Source organism: Bos taurus, chromosome 1 (assembly GCF_002263795.3).
Source record: "Bos taurus isolate L1 Dominette 01449 registration number 42190680 breed Hereford chromosome 1, ARS-UCD2.0, whole genome shotgun sequence".
In the NCBI taxonomy this organism is placed as follows: domain Eukaryota; kingdom Metazoa; phylum Chordata; class Mammalia; order Artiodactyla; family Bovidae; genus Bos; species Bos taurus.
Window position 1 is genome coordinate 133,191,538 of NC_037328.1, and position 16,088 is coordinate 133,207,625.

General features: G+C 37.3%; 1 protein-coding gene and 1 long non-coding RNA gene across 7 annotated transcripts in view; one reads left to right on the top strand and one right to left on the bottom strand.

Moving 5' to 3' along the window:
• PPP2R3A (protein phosphatase 2 regulatory subunit B''alpha) overlaps nt 1–16,088 on the bottom strand; it is a 233,030-nt gene that overhangs the window by 74,566 nt on the left and 142,376 nt on the right. For all 5 annotated transcript variants that reach the window (XM_024996316.2, XM_024996309.2, XM_059889121.1 and 2 more), the window contains 3 exons: nt 12,969–13,125; nt 7,784–7,832; nt 6,992–7,081 (listed from right to left, as the gene is read on the bottom strand). In XM_024996316.2, the coding sequence (XP_024852084.1) occupies nt 6,992–7,081; nt 7,784–7,832; nt 12,969–13,125 (296 nt within the window). The remainder of the gene's footprint in view (nt 1–6,991; nt 7,082–7,783; nt 7,833–12,968; nt 13,126–16,088) is intronic.
• LOC132345898 (uncharacterized) overlaps nt 1–16,088 on the top strand; it is a 96,509-nt gene that overhangs the window by 44,654 nt on the left and 35,767 nt on the right. The window lies entirely within an intron of this gene.

The window sequence follows — 16,088 nt, forward strand, 5'->3', positions numbered from 1 at the left end:
GAAAGTAAAGCCTGTCACTGTTTCCACTTTCCCCCCTTCTATTTGCCATGAAATGATGGGACTGGATGCCATGATTTTGTTTTTTTAAGTTGAGTTTTAAGCTAGCTTTTTCATTCTCCTCTTTCACCAAGAGGCTTTTTAGTTCCTCTTTACTTTCTGCCGTTAGAGTGCGATCATCTGCATGTCTGAGGTTGTTGCTATTTCTCCTGGCAATATTGCTTCCCGCTTGTAACATCTGGCCTGGCATTTTGCATGATGTGCTCTGCACAGAAGTTAAATAAGCAGGGTGACTATATATAGCCTTGATGTACTCTTTTCCCAATTTTGAACCAGTCTGTTGTTCCATATCTGGTTCTGTTGCTTCTTGACCTGCATACAGGTTTTTCAGGAGACAGGTAAGGTGGTCTGGTATTCCCATCTATTTAAGAATTTTCCACAGGCTGTTGTGATTCACACAGTCAAAGGCTTTAGTGTAGTCAATGAAGCAGATGTTTTTCTGGAATTCCCTTCATTTCTCTATGATCCAGTGAATGTTGGCAATTTGATCTGTATTTGGTTCCTCTGCCTTTTCTAAATCCAGCTTGTACATCTGGAAGTTCTAGATTCACATACTGCTAAAACCTAGCTTGAAGGATTTTGAGTATAGCCTTACTAGCATGTGAAAGGAGCATAACTGTATGGTAGTTGGAACATTCTTCAGTGTTTCCCTTCTTTGGGATTGGAATGAAAACTGACTTTTTTCAATCCTGTGGCCATTGCTTAGTTTTCCAAGTTTGCTGACATACTGAGTTCAGCACTTTAACAGCACCGTCTTTTATGATTTTAAGTGGGTTCAGCTGGAATTTCATTCTCCACTAGCTTTGTTCATAGTAATGCTTCCTAAGGCCCACCTGACTTCAAACTCCTGGATATCTGGCTGTAGGTGAGTGACCACACCACTGTGGTTATCTGGGTAATTAAGACCTTTCTTGTATAGTTCTTGTATGTATTCTTGCCACCTCTTCTTAATTTCTTCTGCTTCTGTTAGGTCCTTACCGTTTCTGTCCTTTATGTGCCCATCCTTGCATAAAATGTTCCCTTAATATCTCCAGTTTTCTTGAAGAGATCTCTAGTCTTTTCCATTCTACTGTTTTCCTCTATTTCTTTCCACTGTTCACTTAAGAAGGCTTTCTTCTCTCTCCTTGCTATTTATTCTCTGGAACTCTGCATTCAGTTGGGTACATCTTTTCCTTGCTCCTTTGCCTTTCGGTTCTCTTTCCTCAGCTATGCCTTCTTGCATTTCTTTTTCTTTGGGATGGTTTTGGTCACTGGCTCCTGTACCATGTTACAAATCTCTGTCCATAGTTCTTCAGGTTCTCTGTCTACCAGATCTAATCCCTTGAATCTATTTGTCACCTTGACTGTACAATCATAAGGGATTTGACTTGGGTCATACCTGAATGGCCTATTGGTTTTCCCTACTTTCTTCAATTTAAGCCTGAATTTTACAATAAGGACCTGAGCCACAATCAGCTCCCAGGTCTTGTTTTTGCTGACTGTAGAGAGCTTCTACATCTTCAGCTGCAGAGAATAAAATCAATCTGATTCTGGAATCGATCATTTGGTGATGTTCATGTGTAGAGATGTCTTTTGCATTGCTGTAAAAGGGTATTTGTTATGACCAATGTGTTCTCTTGACAAAGTCCTGTTAGTCTTTGCTCTGCTTCATCTTGTACTCCAAGGCCCAACTTGCCAATTACTCCAGGTATCTCTTACTACTTTTGCATTCCAATCTCCTATGATGAAAAGGATATCTTTTTTTGCTGTTAGTTCTAGAAAGTCTTGTAGGTCTTCATTTAACTGGTCAACTTCAGCTTATTCAGGATTAGTGGTTGGGGCATTGACTTGGATTACTGTGATGTTGAATAAATTATAAGCTATATAATAATAATTTATATAATTACTGGAAATAAACCATGATCATCCTGTCATTTTTGAAAATGTATCCAAGTACTGCATTTTGGGCTCTTTTGTTGACTATGAGGGCTACTGCATTTCTTCTAAGGGATTCTTGCCCACAGTAATAGATATAGTGACCATCTGAATTAAATTCTCCCATTACTATCCATTTTAGTTCACTGATTCCTAAGATGTCAATGTAAGTCTTGCCATCTTCTATTTGACCACCTCCAGGAGATGGTGATGGACAGTGAGGCCTGGTGTGCTGCGATTCATGGGGTCTCAAAGAGTCGGACATGACTGAGTGACTGAACTGAACTGAACTGAACTTACCTTGATTCATGTTAATTCCAGGTTTATGCAATATTGTTCTTTACAGCACTGGACTTTACTTTTACTACCAGTCACATCCACAACTGAGCACTGTTTCCACTTTGGTCCAGTTGCTTAATTCTTTCTGGAGCTATTTGTAATTGCCCTCCGGTCTTCCTCAGTAGCACACTGGGTACCTTCTGACCTGGGGGGTTCATCTTCCGGTGTCATACCTTTTTGCTTTTTCATACTGCTCATGGGGTTCTCATGGCAGGCACTGGAGTGGTTTACCATTCCCTCCTCCAGGGCACCACGTTTTGTCAGAACTCTTCACTGTGACCATCCATCTTGGGTGGCCTTGTGGAGCATGGCTCATAGCTTCATTGAATTATGCAAGCCTGTTTACCACAATAAAGCTGTGGTCCATGAAGGGGATCAGTACAGCTAAAGCCTTATCAAGATTACTAATATTTTCAAAATAACTGACTTTTGGCTCCATTGATTTTCTCTATTGTTTTCCTATTCTCTCATTTATCAGTTCTAATCTTTATTCTTTTCTTCTGTTTGCTGTGCTTCATTTGCTGTTTTTTCCCCAGTGTCTTAAAGTGGAAGGTTAGGTTATTGATTTAAGACCTTTCTTTTTCAGTAGATGGATTTACAGCTTCATCCTACACATTTTGGTATGTTTTGCTTTTTATTCATTTAAAGTTTTAGTATGTTGTTCTTTCATTTTCATTCATTTCAAATTAGCTTCTAATTTCCTTTAGGTATTTTTTTTTGATCCACTGGTTACTTAAACTGTGTTATTAAAATTTTTGCATATTTGTGGAACCTCAAATTTCTTTCTGTTAATTTTATTCCATTGTGGTCAGAGAACATAAGTTGTATAATTTCACTTTTTATATTTTTTAAGGCTATTTTATGGCCTCCCACATATTCTATCCTGGAGAATGTTCTATGTGTACTTGGGAAGAATATATATTCCACTGTTCCTAGGTGGGACATTCACTAGATATGTTAGGTACAATTGATTTCTAATTTTGTTTATAGTGTTGTTCATGACTTTTATTTCCTTGTTGATCTTCCTGGATGTTTTTCGATCACTGAAAGTGGGGTACTGAAGTCTCCAAATACTACTGTTGAATTATTTATTTCTCTTTGCAATTCTGTTAGTTTTTCTTTCATGTATTTTTAGGGCTCTGTGTTGTTAGTTGCATATATGTTTTTAATTATAATGTCTTTCTGTTGGATTGACCCCTTTATGAAACAGAATGTCCTGTTGTCTCTAGTAACACTTTTTGTACTGAACTCTAAGTCCTCTGATATTTATATGGCCACTCCAGGTTTCTTATGGTTGTTGTTTGCATTACATATCTTGACCCTTCCTCCTCCTCTCTTACCCTTCTTGTATCTTTAAACTTAGTATGTGTCTCATATAAACAGTAAAGAATTGTATCAAAAAAAGTTTTTTTTTGATCCAGCCTGAAAATCTCTGCTTTGATGGAATGATTAATCCATTCACATTTAATGTTATTACTGTTATAGTTGGACTTATGTCTGTCATTTTAATTTTTGTTTTTTAAGTGTCTTGGAGTTTTTCCTCCATTCTTCCTTTATTGCTTTCTTTTACATTTAAGTGAGTATTTTCTAAGTGGAACACTTTAACTCTTTTAACAATTTTTTTACTATGTATTCTTGAGTTAATTTCCTTCCGGTTCCTCTAGCTGCTGCTGCTAAGTCATGTCAGTCGTGTCCAACTCTGTGTGACCCCATAGATGGCAGCCCATCAGGCTCCCCCATCCCTGGGATTCTCCAGGCAAGAACACTGGAGTGGGTTGCCATTTCCTTCTCCAATGCAGGAAAGTGAAAAGTGAAAGTGAAGTCGCTCAGTCGTGTCTGACTCTTAGCGACCCCATGGACTGCAGCCCACCAGGCTCCTCCGCCCATGAGAGTTTCCAGGCAAGAGTACTGGAGTGGGTCGCCAGTGGTTCCTCTAGAGCTTAGCATATACATTTCAACTTCTTAGAATTATTTCAAACTGATACTTAATTCCTGTGAGATACTGAAGTGTTACTCTTATATAACTCGATTGCCTCATCCCTCTTTTTTGTGCTATTATCTCTCTATATTACAAATCCAATAATACAGTGTTCTAATCATTATTGTATATAATTTATGTTTTTTAAAGAAGCTGATAGAAGGCAAACAAGTATATATTCATGTTTGTTATATAAAGCTTCTTTATTATAATTTCTATCATTTATGTCATTTGTTCTTATGGAATAACAGAAGGAAAAGATGGGAAGTATTTGAGGAAAGCTTTTTTATAACTAAGTAAATATGAAAGGTAAAAGATTAAGAGGGTTAATTAAGAACACCCCAAAGGCAAGAAACAGAAAAATGCACAGCTTTCAAAGCTTTGAGGATTTAGATAATTAAAACCACCTAAGGTTTTTCCAGTAGTCATGTATGGATGTGAGAGTGGGACTATAAAGAAAGCTGAGTGCTGAAGAATTGATGCTTTTGAACTGTGGTGTTGGAGAAGACTCTTGAAGAGTCTTCATTTAGGAATGAAGTCCTGAATATTCCTAAAGGAAATCAGTCCTGAATATTCATTGGAAGAACTGATGCTGAAGCTGAAACTCCAGTACTTTGGCCACCTGATGTGAAGAACCGACTTACTGGAAAAGACCCTGATGCTGGGAAAGATTGAAGGCGGGAGGAGAAAGGGATGGCAGAGGATGAGATGGTTGGATGGCATCATCGACTCAATGGACACGACTTTGAGTAAACTCTGGGAGTTGGTGATGGAGGGAGGCCTGGCATGCTGCAGTCCATGGGGTCGCAAAGAGTCAGACATGACTGAGCGACTGAACTGAACTGAAGCATTCAAAAAGTGGATTAATAATATAAACAAGCACACTTACTGGCATACAAATAAACTGTTATGTGAAGAAATGTGTCACAAAATTGTATAATATGATACCATTTAGTATACTGTGTCATTTGGTGCAGAGAGGGGAGGAGGAGGGTGAAAGGAGGAGGGAAAGGAAGAGAAAGGAGGGGGATGAGGATGAGGTAGGAGGTAACATACCAAAATGTTAGCTATGGGTCAAAGAATTACAGATAAATTTTATATTAAGGTTTCTGAATGTATATATTTAAAGTTTTTAATATTTAATGTGTATTTGTGATAGAACAATAAACTTAAAAAATTAGTCCAGCAGAAATGAGCAAAAGACACAAAAAGGCAAGTCACCTTAGATGAAATGAAAATGGTGAAAAATGTATGAAAAAACTTCTGCCTCTCTAGTAATGAAAGAAATGCAATGTAAGATAATGCTGAATTTATTACTTATCAAATGGGAAAGATTCTTAAAGAGGAAGATACTTAGTGTGAATAAGGGTTATAGGAAATACACTCAATACTTTGTTGATGAAAGTATAAAATGAAAATACATTCTGAAAATAAGTTTAATAGTTTTTATAAAAGCCCTTAATATCTATGCCTTTTAATTTAGCGATTCCTTTTCTGGGGAATTTATTTTAAGGAAAAGTATAGTGGATGTTGGGCTTCCCAGGTGGCATTCGTGGTAAACAGTGTGCCTGACAATGCAGGAGATGCGGGTTTGATCCCTGGGTCGGGAAGATCCCCTGGAGGAGGGCACGGCAACCCACTCCAGGATCCTTAGCTGGAGAATCCCATGGACAGAGGAGCCTGGAAGGCTACAGTCCATGGAGTCGCACAGTCAGACATGACTAAAGTGACTCAGCATGCATGCATGCACAGCGGATTATTACAACTGTTTAGCTAAAACTACTAGGGGATATTTAGGAGAATAAATTAATCTAAATACCCAAAGAATATATAAAAGTTTATATGAAAAGCACTGTCCAACACATTCCAACTTTTAATAGTGTCTTTTTCTGAGTGGTAGAATTATTAGTATTAAAATTATTATTAAAATTTATTTTCTTCTGCTTTATCCATGTTTTCTAAGTTGTATATAATGAATAATAAATTACTATCTTTGAAATGGACAACAAAGTTATTTAATATACATGCTGCCCATGAAATAAATCAGTTTCATTTCTATTTCAATTATTTCCAAACCATATATCTAACATTTAGATAACTTTTTGAATTAATGTGCAGACAGCCGAGTCAGTGATGCTAGCAAGCAGCATCAGGGACTATGGGCTCCCCCGCCTTGGTCCTGAGCATAAGCTATGTGCAGGGGACTGTGTTACACAAGACAGGTATAAAAAGAAAGGGACATAGATTTTTGCATCCCTCTTGTTTTCTTTTTATTCCTAGCTTGTGTAACACAGTGTTATAGATGTCTAAGAAACAGGTACATAAACTCAGAGCTACCAATCAAGGAATGCCAAAGAAACAGAGAGATGATTCTTACTGGCAGAGTGAGGGCATGTTCTCCAGTTTACTACTAAACCAGGAAGATCAGGAAACAACAAAAATTCACAGTTATCTATTCCCATATTTCATATAAATGCTTGCTGTCCTTCAGAGACAGCTCCCACATCACTCCACCTTTGTTTCTGGGGGTAAGAGCACTCGTCCTGATACACTGTGACTGTGGGCTCAGTCTGAGGGCAGAGACTAAGTCTAACCCATCCTGGCACCCCTAGTTAACCTGGCATTCACTAGATATTCATCATGAATTTTTCAAACTTTGTTCATTTGTTTAACATCTGGGCAAAGGAAACTCAGAAGTCATACCTGGTGGGGTTCCTTTTGTCTTCCTCAGAGATCAAAAACCAAACAAAATCTGCATAGCTCATTCGTCCCTCTTTCTGTACTGTTTTTCCCCTGAAGAAAACACATGGTTACAAAGTTTCCTAAAAATCAATTACTTTTCTAAATTTAGCAGGATGACAGACTTAAGGAATAAAGTAATATTTCTTTGGAAATTAAGTTAAAAAAAAAAAAACAACACACAGAACGCTGGAAATCTCACAAAGGGCAACCTCTTTCATTGCCTATCTTGTTTTCAAATGCCTCGAGGATGAAATTACAAGCATTTGCAGATTTGAAGGAACTCTGGTTTCTAATTTGAATACAAATCAGGTCAAATACTGTTACCTGTACTTAGATAAACAGGGCTTCCCTGATTCAGTTGATAAAGAATCCGCCTGTAATACAGGAGACCCCGGTTTGATTCCTGGGTCGGGAAGATCTGCTGGAGAAGGGATAGGCTACCCACTCCAGTATTCTTGGGCTTCCCATGTGGCTTAGCTGGTAAAGAATCCGCTTGCAATATGGGAGACCTGAGTTCGATCCTTGGGTTGGGAAGATCCCCTGGAGAAAGGAAAGGCTACCCACTCCAGTATTCTGGCCTGGAGAATCCTGTATATTAAAGTATTACTGCCATCTTATATGAAGCCACACTGCATATTTTGTAGGGTATTATCTAACCTACAGCACTGACAAATTATGCAGGAAGCCTTGCTAAAAGGACATTGCTAAAGTATTACCTGTAGTTCATTTTAAAACTCAGATGGTTTTTCTTACCTTGTTACTGCCCCAGAGAATATTCTTTCAATAATCCTGTTTGATGAAGCTAAACATAAATAAAAAGTACAAAGCTAGTTAAAACATGCTCCAAAAGGTACCATTTTTGGCAAATTTATTTTCAAGTAGCCACAAGGTTAAACTTAATAATCTTCCATGATAAGAATACGAGTAGTTGAATTTTTACTTTTTATGTACAATTGATACTTTTTGAAAGAAGTAATTTGAGATAGCTTGGTCTATCAATCATTTAAAAAAGAACACGCAAATGGATGTATCTGACAGCTCAAATACATTAATACAGTTGGGCACCAAATTGGTTCTGAATATCCTGACAACGGAGACAAAAATGTACAAAATTTATATTGATCTTGTTATCCAACAAGACAAGACAACATTTCCTCTAAAACAAGACAGATTTCATCCTAGCATTAAATTCAAGGGGAAACTGATTGTTGGGGGTTTGAGTCAAACAACGGAGAATGTTTTTCAGGTAGAATTTTAGAAAAGGTACCAAAAACAAACCACAAAATACTTTTCTTACATTCGTATCCTTTAAAATTCCAGGATATAACATGATATACAATTTTAAATTCCATCAGTAAATTTTATTCAGAGAGAGATGATTCTATCTTAAGATAGTATGTCGCATTTGATGACAGATCCTAGTAATCTGGATCGGTGTACCTCACTGTGAGTTCAAAGTAACCAAAAGCATTAGTCACAAAAAAGGAGGTAACAATGGACCTCAGACCTAGGGATGTGGTGAGGACAGGAATCTGTTCTTTTAACAAACGCCTCGCCAATGGTGTGCACACTACAATTTCAAAACCAGTGATGAGGTCATTAGAGAGCAGCTACCAGCATCTAACTCTTCTGTGTGGCGTTGGGTACAGTCAACATAAAGGTTCATTACTTTGGTTGAAGAATGTTGAGAAAATGAGTGTCAGCACAGCCCCTCCTAGACACATACCAAAGGCTGTATAAGGGCCCTCTAGAGTTTGTTGCGGAGAAGGCAATGGCACCCCACTCCAGTACTCTTGCCTGGAAAATCCCATGGACAGAGGAGCCTGGTAGGCTGCAGTCCATGGGGTCGCTAAGAGTCGAACACGACTGAGCAACTTCACTTTCACTTTTCACTTTCATGCATTGGAGAAGGAAATGGCAACCCACTCCAGTGTTCTTGCCTGGAGAATCCCAGGGACAGGGGAGCCTGGTGGGCTGCCGTCTATGGGGTCGCACAGAGTTGGACACGCCTGAAGCGACTTAGTAGCAGCAGCAGCAGTTTGTTGAGCACTGTTTTATGGGGTTAATAATTTGAAAATAAAGGAAAATAGAACAAAAGGCAGCTACATAGGAAAGGCAGAGATATTTATTTCTGAAGTCTTTCTTTAGATTTGGAAGGTTTAACTTCCTAAAACTGCAGATCATGTTGTCCCATTAAGGACAGGTTGGTGGGTAGGCAATTACACAGAGTTTCAGTGGCCCCTTCGTTGTGCAGGCCAAAACGCCTGCTTTTCTGGACTTCATTCCTTTAACATGCCTCTAATGAGTAACTATATGTGTATATACAATATTTTAGGGGTTAATGAGAACTACGTTTATGACAGCCAGAAAAGGTGCTTTAGAGCCCATAGGGTTTTGTGTGATCTCTGGAGGCTAGCTCACATTATACAGATGATCTGGCCACTGATGATCAAAAAGTGCATAGCTAATACAGCTGATCCAATACCCCTATAAATATCTCCATCTTTATACTATGCTTGTAATAGGAAGGTATGACTATAGGCATAACACAGAGATACTGTGGGTTCAGTTCCAGGTCACCTCAATACAGTGAATATCACAATAAAGTGAGTCATATGAATTTTTTGGTTTCCCAGTGCATATAAGTTATATTTGTACTATACTATAGTCTATTATGTGTTAAACAGCAGTTATGTCTTTAAAAAACCAATGTATATAAAAATATTTTATTGCTAAAAAAAATGCTAATAATCATCTGAGCCTTTAGCAAACTGTAGTCTTTTTGTTGGTGGAGGGTCTTGCCACCACCAATGTTGATGGCTGCTGACTGATCAGGGTGATGGTTGTTGAAGGCTGGGGTGGCTTTGGCAATTTCTTAAGACTACAATGAAATTTGCCACAAAGATCGACTCTTCCTTTCACAAATGATTTCTCTGTTATGTGCAATGTAGTTTGACAGCATTTTACCCATAGCAGAAATTCTTTCAAAATTGGAGACAATCTTCTCAAACCTTGCTGCTGCTTTATCAATTAAGTTCATTTAATATTCTAAATCCTTTGTTGTCATTTCAACAATCTTCATACTGTCTTTGCCAGGAGTAGATTCCATCTCAAGAAACTGCTCTCTTTGCTCATCCATAAGCAGGAACTCCTCATCTGTTAAAATTTTATTATGGGATTATAATGATTCAGTCACATCTTCAGGCTCCTCCTCTAATTCTAAAGTTCTCTTGCTGTTTTTACCGTATCTGCAGTTGCTTCCTCCACTGAAGTCTTGAACCCCTCAAAAACATGCATGAGAATTGGAATTGACTTCTAAATTCCTGTTCATGTTGATATTCTGCCCTCATGAATCATGAATGGTCTTAAGGGCATCTAGAATGGTGATCCTTTAGAGAAGGTTTTCAATGGACTTTGCCCAGATCCATCAGAGGAATCATGACCTATGGTAGCTATACCCTTATGAAATATATTTCTTGAATAAGACTTGAAAGTTGAAGTTACTCTTTGATCCATTAAGTGCAGAGTGGATATTGTGTCAGTAGGCATTTAAAGTACATTAATCTCATTGTACAATCTCCATCAGAGCTCTTGAGTGACCAGGTGCGTTGTCAATCAGGGTCATATTTTGAATCTTTTTTTTTTCTGAGCAGTAGGTCTCAACAGTGGGCTTAATATATTCAGAAAACCATGTTGTAAACAGGCGTGCTGTCATTTAGGCTTTGTTGTTCCACTTGCAAAGTGCAGGCATAAAGAGATTTAGCATAATTCTTAAGGGCCTTTGGATCTTTGGAATGGTAAATAAGCACTGTTTTCACTTTAAAGTCACTACCTGCATTGCATTAACCCCTGAAAAGACAGTCAGCCTGTCCTTTGAAGGTTTGAAGCCAGGCACTGACTTCTCTCTAGAAATCAAAGTCCTAGATGGCATCTTCTTTCAACAGAAGGCTGTTTTGTCTACATTGAAAATCTGATGTTTAGTGTAGCCACTTTCATGATCTTAGCTAGATCTTCTAGAAACTTATTGTTTCACCTTGCACTTTCATATTATAGAGATAGCTTCTTTCCTTAAACCTCATGAACCGATTTCTGCTAGTTTCAAACTTTTCTCCTGTAACTTCCTCACTTCTCTCAGCCTTCACAGAGTTGAAGGCAGCCTTGCTCTGGATTAGAATCTGGCTTCAGGGAATGTTGTGGCCGGTGTGGTCTTCTATCCAGGCTACTAAAATTTTCTACATATCAGCAAACAAAGTATTTCACTTTCTTCTTCTTCTTTTTTGGCTGCATCACACAACCTGTGGGATCTTAGTTTCCTGGCCAGGGATTGAACCTGGCCCCTCGGCAGTGAAAGTGTGGAGTCTTAACTGCTGGATCAGCAGGGAATTCCCTGCTTCACTTTCTTATTCATGTGTTCACTGGAATAGCACTTTTAATTTTCTTCAAGAACTTTTCATTCACAACTTGGCTAACTGGCACAAAAAGCCTAGCTTTCAGCCTATCCTAGCTTTCAACATGCCTTCCCCTCTAAGTTTCTAGCTTTTGATTTGAAGTCAGAGATGTGCCACTTTACCTGAACACTTAGAGACCATTGTCGTATTAATGGTATGTATTAACTGGCCTGATTTCAATATTGCTGGGTCTCAGGGAATAGGGAGCCCCGAGGAGAGGGAGAGAGAGACAGGGAAGACTTGGTTGGTGAAGCACTCAGAACACCAACAGCAGTTATCAATTAAGCTTGCTGTCACCTAGGTGTGGTTTATGGCACCCCAAAACAATTACAATAGTAACATCAAAGATCACTGACCACAGATCATCATAACAAATATAATGTTATATATCAATAAATCAATAAAATTTTGACATATTGTAAGAATTACCAAAATGTGACAAAGACACAAAATGCACAAATGCTGTTGGAAAAATGGCACTGACGAGACTTGCTCAATGCAGGGTTGCTACAAACATTCAATTTCTAAAAAAAAAGCTCTATTTGCAAAGTGTAAGAAAGCAAAGTGAATTAAAATGAGGCACACCTACCTGTATTTAAAGAAGGACAGATATAGTACTAAAATGATTTTTTTATCAATAAGTATGATTTAGTATTTCCTCTTGATGCTTGGTTGGCATGTGAACTTTTGTGAACTAGAATTCTGCTAAACATGGAAAGGTCTGAATATTGACATGTAGAATGAACCTTTTCTTAAGATATATACTAGTAGTCATAGATACACTAAATAACAGAAACAAAGCATTTATTTAAGATTTGTACTTTGCTACATCTAAAAGGATAAAGGCTTATAAATAGGGACAATCTTATGAGAGAAGAATGAATCAAGGTATCTTGGTGCTTAGTTAAGAATATGCAATCAGCAGATAATAGGTTCTAAGTTTACTACTGGTCAAAATGAAGTAAAAAGGGTAGTATCATGTGATATATAATTTTTTGTTTTCTGGCAAAAGAAAGCACACCAAATTCATCTGCAGAGAAACTATGTTTTCTAGAGCTAAATTCCAAAAAGTTTTATGAATCCTTGAAAGCACTGGCAAGTTGGAAACATAACTTTCATCCTTAGCTGTTTATAAATAGTGTAAATTGAGAATTTATAAAGGTGTATATAATTTTCTTTCAAATAAACTTTACATAGATGTGGTTCTTATTAAATTCATCAGGAGAAAACCAGCATCACTATAAAGACTCATCCATTCATCAAAACCAAGACTCTAATTTCTTACTTACCTCCAAACCCCTTCTCCTAAACCTGGTTTCTAGATAAAAAATTAGTATCTTCACTCATTTCCACTTTAAAATTCTTGGCCTTTTCAAGAGGATTTGATTAGATACATAATTTAAGAAATGGGAATTCCCCATAATGAGTGAGCACAATTTAACTCTTGTCTCCTTCAAAATAGCTAAGTCAATATCCACAGAAACACTCACCCTGGTCATTGTATCGAGATAGATCGGCCTGGCTGATGTAGAGGTCATGATCACTATCTAGTTCCCAGAATTTACAATAAATAACATAGAAGTGTTCATAGGAGAAGTAATCTGTGATTTGGTTTATATCTTCCTCTTCTTCCAAAAGGGCTAGAGTCTGAAATGGTATGAATAAAAGGATTATTTTATTTTAAAAATACGGAGACCCAGCTTTGGCCATTATTCAGATTCTAGTACATTTTTATTCTAAACTGAATTAAAAATTTTGGTTTTGGTACCAAACCAGGAAATTTACTAGGCAACATCATCCTATCTTTCAATCAATTGACCAATCTGCAAGCATTTATGAACTCTGTACTATTTTTAGCAAAGAATATGAAGGATTCAAACACAGGGAAAGGGGAGAACTGTCACCAAGAGAGCTGCAGCCTATCAGAGGCCCCCGACTAGGAAGCACAGGACAGTCAGACAGCAGACTTTTAGTTACACGACTGTAAACTGACACTGCTTTTAACTTTTAATTTTACGACAAGTGGTCTTGTATCTATTCTGTTATGAAGAGTGGGCATCCACTGGCAGGGTTTGGCTTTGTAATGGCATCACGTTTACCAGAAAGGTGACTCATGTATACCTCTGTGATAGTGTGGGGCAGCCTGGTATAAAAGGCATGGGGGTAGAGCTGCAGGGCCCTGAACTAGAAATATTATCTGGGTCTCTCTTGACTCCCTGTGTGCCCCTAGGATAAACACCAAAACCAATCATTTTTGAGTTCAGAATTCTTATTATCAGTCAAATTATCATATAAGTGGCCAGAGATATATGCAGACCTTTTTAGAAAGATTCAGAAAAAACAAAAAAAGATAAACCATAAGGAAACTCAGGAAATAGAAAAAACAAAGTGAGATGACAGAAATAAGATCAGATAAATCAATAGTCGGGACTTCCCTCATAGCTCAGTCAGTAAAGAATCTGCCTGCAATGAAGGAGACCCAGGTTCAGTTCTGGATGGAGAGGATCCCCTGGAGAAGGAAATGGCAACCCACTCCAGTATGCTTGCCTGCAGATTCCCATGGACAGAGGAGCCTGGCAGGCTATAGTTCATGGGTTGCAAGAGTCAGACACGACTTAGCGACTAAACCACTGCCATATCAACAGTCACAATAAAGGTAAAGAGGTCAATCTCCCTATTAAAAGATTTTCAGATTGAGAATAAAACTCAAATCCAACAAGCAGATCTAGGTATATGTTGTCCATAAGAGATAAGTCTGACAGAGGATGAGATGTTTGTATGGTATTACCAACTTGATGGACATGAGCTTGAGCACTCAAGGCTCCGGGAGTTAGTGACAGATAGAGAAGCCTGGTGTGCTGTAGTCCATGGAGTCGCAAAGAGTCAGACATGACTGAATGACTGAACTGAACTTAAAATTTTAAAGTACGGTTAAAATATATACTGCTGTTGCTGCTGAATATATACTAGCTAAATCTTAAAAAGAAAGCATGTCAATATTAGAAAATAAAATGGAATCCAAGGTGAAAAGCATTATAAGAAAGATAACTATTAATATTTCATAATGCAAATGTATTACTTTGATAAGATTCATTTTCTAAAATGTGAATACTGGAAATCCAAAATAATTTGGCAAATTGAAAACAAGATAAATTATGAAATTATGGTAAAAGAGACTCAATGAAAGATTTTACAGCCAGTAAAAATTATAAAGTCTGCATAGAAACAAAGGAAAATCATGACATGCTAAGTGCAAAATACAGGATATACGATTATACACACTAAGAACTACATTAAATTCTAAATCCAATATGCATGTGAATATGACTAGAAGTACACATAAAAATATTAGTTTTATTAGGGTGCTAAAATATGCCTTCTCTTCTGTTTTCCAAACTTGCTTGTAATGTTTTTATACAATGATCGTTAATGTATAAAACAGAATATGTACAATAAAACAAATCTTGAGAAGCAGGGGGGCTCTCATTTTCATCTACTGGATTGTTATAAAATGAAAAAAATGAATCACTTCTGCTGGTGGTGAGTATGTAAATTTAAGTATGCATTAGTGCAGGCGTTTAGGAGGGTAACTTGGCAGGATCTATGAAACTGAAAATGCACACACCATCTGATCCAGGATTTTCCTTCCAGTAGTCTATTTTAGAGAGATTCATACTCATATGGACACAAGAGAAAAGTGTAAGGGTGTTCGCTGTATTACTCTAATAGGGAGAATATGAAAACGACTTGAACATCTTCAATATGTATGTAATTACAGCATAGCCATGCCACAGATTATGCAGTAGTTAAAAGAATGAGATAGAGTTATATTGATCGAAATAAGAAAACATCAAGACATACTGTTAAGTTAAAAAAAGTTAACAGAATATGTGTGGTCTCACATATTAAAAAAAATTCATAAAAAGCAGCCATCTAGAACAAAACTAAATAAATACACCATACATATATACTCCATACACATGCATAAAAAGGAATAAAACCACAGATAATATGCGTTCCCTCTGGTAAAAGGAGTGAAATGGCAGGATAAAGAGATAAATAGTGACTTCTGGTTATTATTTTATACATGTTTATATTATTTGAACATTTTATGTGCATACATTCAGGTACTAAGAGGCAAACTAAAGAGAGCGTTAGGGAAGAAAATAGAGGGAAGCAGAACACTTGAGCTCTATTTCCAGTTCAGTTACTTAGTAGCTGTATGATCTTATCCAAGTCATTGAACCATATTTGCCTCAAATGTTATTGTAAGTAAGAAAAATCTGGATTATAATAATGATCTAGAAATACAAACTTAATATGCATCAGGAATGTTAGGATTATCATTCTTCAGGTGTAAGGCCTTTTTTCAATGGAATTCTTGCCATCTCAACCCATCCCCATGTAACCTCCTGAGAGCCCAGGCAAAAACCAGATGTTTAGTAAATATTAATAATGAGTGTAATGATGACTTTTCATTTATTAGAATAAGAAATGTTTGCATATCTATTACAGACTGGTAATTTTGCCAATTTTGTCTGTCCCAGATAAAGATGGGAAAAAAATAAGAGTGTAAACAAGGTTGTATTATTCACCCAAATTTCATTTAG